At 48.2% G+C, this 7,695-nt stretch overlaps 1 protein-coding gene across 1 annotated transcript; it reads left to right on the top strand.

The window, feature by feature from the left end:
- Window positions 1-1,761: 1,761 nt before the first annotated feature.
- On the top strand, window positions 1,762-6,987 carry LOC122680099 (apolipoprotein L3-like). Its single transcript, XM_043881048.1, has 3 exons — window positions 1,762-1,846; window positions 3,177-3,303; window positions 5,819-6,987. Exons 1-3 carry the CDS (start codon window positions 1,816-1,818, stop codon window positions 6,621-6,623), a joined length of 963 nt encoding a protein of 320 aa, XP_043736983.1. The 5' UTR covers window positions 1,762-1,815; the 3' UTR covers window positions 6,624-6,987.
- Window positions 6,988-7,695: the final 708 nt, after the last annotated feature.

Genomic DNA, 7,695 nt, shown 5'->3' with positions numbered 1-7,695 from the left:
GGGGGTTTGGGGGAACTCTAAGGAAGTTGGGCCACTCTAGATTGGGTGCTGTAGAGAATGGCAGGGGCAGTTTTACCAATGATTGTGTCGGTAACTATCTATGGAGAGGGGAGACCAGAGCAAGGATAAAGGTGCAATTGGTAAATAAAGAGCAGTCATAATTTTCAGCCAAGGGAGGGAGTGTGAAGACTCTGAGTTCCTGCCACCACCAACCCTGCTTTTAATTACTATTAGTGTTAGCAACAAAGTGAGAAAAAGCCGGGTATGGGATCTTGAGCCCAGAGAGTGGGGTGGGACCCAATTCTTCATGAACGAGGTTTCTGACCTTGGGCAAATCACAGAATATCTATGCGTCAGCTTCCTAAGCTGTAAACGGGGATACAGTGGTACACACCTCCTGGTTATCAGAACAATATGGATTATAATTTATAAAGTCTTAGAGTAACTACCAGTACAGAAGAAAATCAGAAATACAAGCCACTGTCATGAGTAGCTGTTACTGTAACTATAAGGACCTTTACTATCATTTCAGTCAGGTCTCAGGAAGAATACTTAAATAAGTACTCTTTTGCCTTCTTAAAATACTGCCTAAGTGTAATTAACACGCTTTCTTGTCTCATCTCCCAACACAAGATAGTCACAACTGGAACCGAAAGACATTCTTTCTATATAAAGATCTGCTATTTAAAAAAATAACAGAGAACTGGCAAGACAAAGGATGGACACCATCACATATGATATGTGTGAATGTAAATTTGTACAGTTTCTTTGCATAACAAAGTAGCTTAAGTATGAAAAAATGTTAGGCGTTGATACCCTTGGATCCAGTCATTCTACTTCTAGAAAGAGTTTAATCAAAGAATTTTAAATGTAGGCAAGGTTTTATGCAAGAATAGTGTTCTTTGCACTATTATTTACATAAAGAATTAAAAACAGCCTGAAGTCCAACAATCAGGAGTGGACAGCAAAGAGGACACCATTCACGTCCTCAGCTGACCAGGGCAGGGCTGCAGGGATTGGAGTGGAGCTGGTGGGACTCCAGAAAAAAGGTCTGTGGGATAAAGGCTATTGCAGAAGCGAGGAAGATGTGGGCTGTGGGAGCTACAGCACCGGGAACTTTATCAAGGCAGAGACTCGACCACAGGGTGCATGACATCATTTGCAGTAAAAAGAGCCCATTTCTGATTAACATGCATCCACAAATAGACATTTTTATACATTAAAGCAAGTAGAGCATAGTCATCACAAACCTGGGATTTGGATCAGAAAGACTTGGGTTCAAGGCCCGGCTCCAGCAGAAATGGGAAAACTTGGACTGACCTAAGTTTAGGTGAGTTTCAGGAGCCTGCACATCATAGACAGTGGGTCAATATCACCTATAACCAATTAGTAATACACGCGTTCCCAACCTCATGTAATTTCCAGAGTGTTCCCTTCCTGCCTGTTCTTCTGTCTCTGGTTTTATTGCTCCTATAACTTCGCAGATGGCTGTCTCCTCTCTGATTATCCTCTCCTTGTGCCCCAACAGGAGAGCAGGACTCTGGCTGGGGAGGACGGTGGGAGGATGAGTAACTTTCCTTAACAAGTGATCTGCAGAGCCCAGGGAACAGAGAACCACACTGGGTTAAGTCCCTGGTGGCGCTGGTGGCCATCCCAGGGGAACCTGCCAGAGACCACGCCCCTCGCTGCTCCCTACAGCCACTGCTCACGTGTGATCAAGCCCACAATCTGTTTTCTCTTCCCCAAGGGTGAAATGACGTCTTCTTCCAGCCTCACACAGACGGGTGAGATCTCTGAGACCTTGCTGCTGCCACCATGAGCTCAAAAGATCCCAGGGACCACTCAGGTAGTCAGCCACCTCGTCTTTGGCAGGTTGCTACTTGTGACCCAGAATTGAGGGCGGTGCCTCCTGGCCAAATTAACCTGCTGAGTAATCAAGAACAAAGAAAGGCGTGGAGAAGCATCCCCCAGAGAGGCAATGGGGAGTCCCCTAACACTTGGCGGTCTGTCCCCACAGCCTCTTTCCTGGTCCTCTCCTCAGGGAGCCACAGCCAAGATGCTAACTTCCTCCCCCTGCCTCCTGACCCCCAGTTAATGACTCAGAGGTGAGGCCAGGACAGCCCATGGAGGGGGCTGGGCACAGCAGAAGAAGTCCCCAAGGCCAGGTGGGACAGGGAGAAGAGGTCCCCTGGAGCTTCTCCTGCCCTCTCCCTTGGTCCAAGCCTTCTTCTGCTCCCAGACCCTGGGCTGTCAACACAGAGGCTGTTTCCTCCACCGCTCGCCCTGCTGCCCACCCAGCAGCTTTGTGAGGGTCAGTGGACTCTAAACTGAACCCCAATCTGGCCTTTGCTGCCTCCCACATCTGCCTCCCTGATCTGGGGCACCTGACCTGACCTAACCTGTAAAATGAGAAGGATATTTCCCTATGTTTTGATGAGGACCAAATATAATGTGTGTCCGTGGCCTGGGCCGGGGCCTACCACATAGCAGGTCCTGCCTAGTGTCCTACTGTCCCCCCTACCTGGAATGTGTTAGTTCCAAGTAGAAACCTCTCCCCTTCTCTAGAATCCCCTCTCCCCTGTGGAGTGTTAGGGCCTCTGCCCAGTGCTCCCATGATACACACCTGATTACCAGGTGACTGCCTCAGGCAGGCACTAGCTCTGTCATTCTCAAACGCCCACACAGACACCCAGGTGCTCGGTTATTTCCTCCACCCACACCACCCTCATCAATCAACACACAGATCTAGTGCTGTGGGTTCCCTCCCGGTGAGCCCTGAGTTCATTTCTCCCTTAGTGATGCATGAGAAAAAGAAAACCTAAGAACACTTAATACTTCAGGGAAGAGAGAGAGAGTGGAAGAGATCTGACGTCTCTTCATTTAATGAGGACACTGGTATTACTGAATTAAGGCCCCACACTTAAGGCCTCATTTCACCTAATTACTGCCTTAAAGCCCCCTATCTTCTAATACAGTCATTGCAGAGTGGGTGGGTCTGGGCATTAACTTATGAATTGGGGCTGGTGAATACAGTCCCCCTGAGACCCCAGAAAAATCCATCAATAGCATGCCAGATGAATCCTGCTCAGAAAGGTGAACTTTAACCACTTATACTCGATACCATTTACATCACACCATAGTTTATTCGAATCGTCAATTTTTATTTTTCTGTCTAGAGAGCCAAAGCTTTTTTGAGGATGTCGTTGAGTTTCTCCAGAATAGTGTGAGATGGGAACACCTGAAATTCCTGCTCACTGAAGACAAACCCTGGGAGAATTTTGTGACTGAGGCAGATTTGTCCAGGTAACCATGCAGGTACACCAGAAATGTCACCAACATGCCCCCAGGAAGATTCTCCCAGGCTAGTTTTCTCCAGGCAGATCCTATGGTTGGGGTCGAGAATGTTCCTCCTCAAGATGCTATGTGGAATGTTTCCTCCGTGTTATTTATTGGCAGTGAATGACGTTGGGTCAGAAGAGACAAAACCTGGAAGGAAGGGCAGGTTATATGACCTTGGACAAGTTACTGAATTACTTTCTGCTTCATCATCTGTTCAGTTTTATTGTGAGGACCCTGAGATCATGCACGCAAGTGCTTTTCATGATTGCTGACACAGAGTAGGTGTTCAATCAATGTTAATCTTAAAATAAGCTTGTTGGGAAGAATCAGGGACCTTCTTCCTGGAGATGAGAACCAAGAACTTCCTTTGGGTCAAGTCAGAAAATTCTGACCCGAACATCATTTTGTGTTCCTGGGGATTCCAACTAGAACTCTTTCATTCCCCATCTTAGGAATTATACCAACACTGCAGGTTCCTGCTGGCCAATAAGGCAGAGAGGCTGGAGGGGAACTGGTTGGACCTGGTGGGATCCTGAATCTAGCCCTGCCCAACTGTGGGCCGGTGGGTTTAAGACTTTGAGTCTCAGATTTTTCATGTGTTATGTGTCCAGTGGGAATAGCAATTCAATCTGATGGATTGTGGTGATGGCCTCTGAGTGAACTGCAAGGTCAGAGGTGGGGAAACAAGTGCAATCATCTCATCCAAAGGCCCAGGGAGGCCTGGACCAGGGTCAGACCCAGGAGTCAGGGTGGAGCAGAGGGTCCAGGTTGTAGGACTAGTAGGCAGGCTTGGGCAGCAGGGCCAGGACTAGAGTGAGGAGAGTGGGCCTTAAGGACACAGAACTGAAGGGGCTGTGACTCTAACAGAGGTTCCGGGAGTGGGAGAGGGGACATTTCTTCCCTTCCTGATGGGATCCCCTCAAGCTGGGCTAGAGGGCCCTGGGTGACCGTGTCCTCCATACCCTGCCTGGGACCTGGGTTCTCACTCCATCTGGGACCCTCTTCTAGTCTACGTGGAGATGCCCTGACAGTGGGAAGGCTGTGTGGTTCAGTGAGCCCTCCAGGGTCATAGTAAGTGGCTTTGATGTGTGTCATTTGAGGGATTCTGAGGAGCCTCACGCATCGCCACCCAAGAGGAAACGCTTCCTCCACCAGCTGTGCAAGTGCAAGTCTCTTCAGGCTCAGCCACTCAGATGGGCGTTTCCTCACGTCTCTTGAATCTTTAGAGGTTCCATAAAGTTGCACATGGCCTTGGGGTGCAGGCTCATGAAGCTGTCAGAAATTAACCTAAAACCCCTGAGAGATCAGGGGTGCTGGGTCCTGGGTCAGGAGTCAGTGAGGTGGGCTGGAGGGGCCACGGAGAACAGGGCTCACAGCACATCTCCTGCTTCCCAGTCAATATGGGCAGTGGACAGACCCAGTGTCCTTCTGCTGAGAAGGCCAAGGGTTCAGGCTTGGGTGAGAGCAGATGCCAGGCAATAGGATCGTTAAGGGTCCTTCTAGCTGAGTTTTGATTTAAAAAAAAATAAAATTCTAGGCACACAGTTAGCCAATCTGAAAAATATGAGGACACAGTGCTGGGACTGTCCTTACATTTCCCATCAAGGGCAAAGTTGGGGGATCCCACAACCACCCTCAGATTGTAGAACTCCATAAAAGGATTCACAGACTCACTTAAAGCTTCAGGATCCCAGTTATGGTCTATTACAGGGAAGGATGCAGTTTCCCATCAGCCATAGGGCAGAGTCTAGGCGGGTTTCACACACGAAGCTTTCATTGTCCCCAGGATGCGTTACTGTCCTGGATTCAGTGGGGCAGGACACATGGAGGACTGCCCGCCAGGGACGCTCACCCTATTTAACAACAAATTATCCTGACCTGTCATCTCCAGCCCCTGCCAGAGCTCAGACTAATGCCCTAGAGCCCAGCTCCTCCGGAGGTCAGAACTGATACCACATGACCCAGAGGCCCATCACATGTCAATTTGTCAGACTGTCCAGTGGCCAAAGTCCCAGGCAGATGAGGACATTCTTATCAGCCAGAATATTCTTGGGGCCTAGGGACCACATCCTAGCAGCCAAGAGCAAAGAACAAGTGGACTCCTCACTATACACTAAAGTCCTTGAATGAAGGGATTTCTTCTCTAATCCCACTTCTCTTTGTTTATCTGTGAAGTTCCCATTTTACACACATTCTGGAAGTGATGGTATTGGTCTGCCTTTGAGGTGTCTTTATCAAATATCTCTCTTAGGTTAAAGGTATCCTAAGATGACCTTTGCTTATTTATTCCATGTTTGAATAAGCACATGGAGCACTAACAATATCCAAATGAGGGTTTAAGGTTGGCAAAGTTTTTACGTTAGTAAAATTCTTGTGATTTACAATAAAATCTCTGTGGTTTATTCAGGATAGAGCTTGTTGAGCCTGTTTCATAGACAAGCAAACTCTCTTTCTAAGGCTTTACTGTTCATTGTTACAGGGAAGAGGCAGATGTACTCCGTGAATTTCTGATCAAGCTGCAAACAAACTTGGCCAGGGAGGACCCAGACAGGCTCCAAAAATACCAGCAGGAAAAGGAGAGGTTTCTGAAGGAGTTTCCTCAGGTAAAACAGGAGCTGAAGAGGAGCATAAGAAAACTCCGTGAGCTCGCAGACAAAGTTGACAAGGTGCACAGGGACTGCACCATCTCCAATGTGGTAGCCTCCTCCACCGGCGTTGCGTCTGGTGCCCTGGGCATCCTTGGGCTAATCCTGGCACCCTTTACAGCGGGCCTCAGTCTGGGACTCTCAGCTGCTGGAATAGGGCTGGGAGCAGCAGCTGCTGTGACAGGGGTGTCCAGCATGGTGGTGGAAAAGGTAAACACGTCATCAGCAGAAACGGAGGCCAGTCATATTAACACAGCCGAAATGATTGCCTATGGATGGAATCTCTACCAAGTTAAAGACTTTGGGAGATATATTCATGCCACCAGGGTGGCCAGAGGCAACCCTCAATTTGTAGCCGCTGCTCGGCACTACCTAACCACCGGGAGAGCCTCTGTCCGAAGTGCCCAAGTGAGAGGACATGTTGGAGGCACAGCTCGGGCAGTGAGTAGAGTAGCCCGCATCGCGAGTGGAGTCGCGTCAGGTTTATTCTTGGCGCTGGACGTGTACTCCCTGGTGAAAGACGTACAGGACTTGCAGGAGGGGGCAAAGACAGCATCAGCTGAGAACATGAGGCAGAAAGCGCAGGAGCTGGAGAAGAAGTTGGAGGCGCTCACCTGGATCTATGAGAGTCTGCAATAGGGCCCGACTGGCCACCCCTAGAGCAATGCAGGGACCAGGCACATGTGCAGGGTCACGGGGAGAAACCACTTGTTTTGGACTAAAGAAGACACAGAGGGCAGAATAAGGGAGAGACAGGGAGACTAGCAGTGAGAGGCCAGGAATAGGGGAGCTTTGAAAACGGGAGAAAGCCAAAGAGTTAGGATTGCAGAGATCCAGCACAAGTAGCAGGGGCTCCTCTGTCGCCCTCCCCAGGGTTTGATATTCCAGCAAGAAGGGTTTCCCCCTGGTGATGGTCTCTAGCCCTACTTCGCCAGCATCAACTCACCTTTGAACTCATTGGGTAGTGAGTTGTTTGTTTCCATGTTTTATTAAAGTATAGTTGATTTACAATACTGTATTAGCTTCAGGTGTATAGCAAAGTGATTCAATTATACGTGTATCTATGTACATATTTATTTTTTTTAATTTTTTATAAGTTCTTCAGTTCAGTTCAGTCACTCAGTCATTTCCGACTCTTTGCGACCCTGTGAACTGCAGCATGCCAGGCCTCCCTGTCCATCACCAACTCCCGGAGTTTACTCAAACTCATGTCCATTGAGTCGACGATGACATCCAACCATCTCATCCTCTGTCGTCCCCTTCTCTTTCCGTCTTCAATCTTTCCCAGTATCAGGGTCTTTTCAAATGAGTCAGCGCTTCACATCAGGTGGTCAAACTATTGGAGTTTCAGTTTCAGCATCAGTCCTTTCAATGAATATTCAGGACTGATTTCCTTTAGGATGAACTGGTTGGATCTCCTTGCAGTCCAAGGAACTCTCAAGAGTCTTCTCCAACACCACAGTTCAAAAGCATCAATTCTTCAGCACTCAGCCTTCTATAAAGAAGGCTCCAACTCTCACATCCATACATGACTACTGGGAAAATCATAGCTTTGACTATAGGGGACTTTGTTAGCAAAGTGATGTCTCTGCTTTTTAATACGCTGTCTAGGTTGGTTATAACTTATTTTCCAAGAAGCAAATGTCTTTTAGTTTCATGGCTGTAGTCTCCATCTACAGTGATTTTGGAGCCCAAGAAAATGAAGTGTGTC

Source organism: Cervus elaphus, chromosome 22 (assembly GCF_910594005.1).
Source record: "Cervus elaphus chromosome 22, mCerEla1.1, whole genome shotgun sequence".
Taxonomy (NCBI): Eukaryota; Metazoa; Chordata; class Mammalia; order Artiodactyla; family Cervidae; genus Cervus; species Cervus elaphus.
This window is presented reverse-complemented; position numbering and strand designations above follow the sequence as displayed.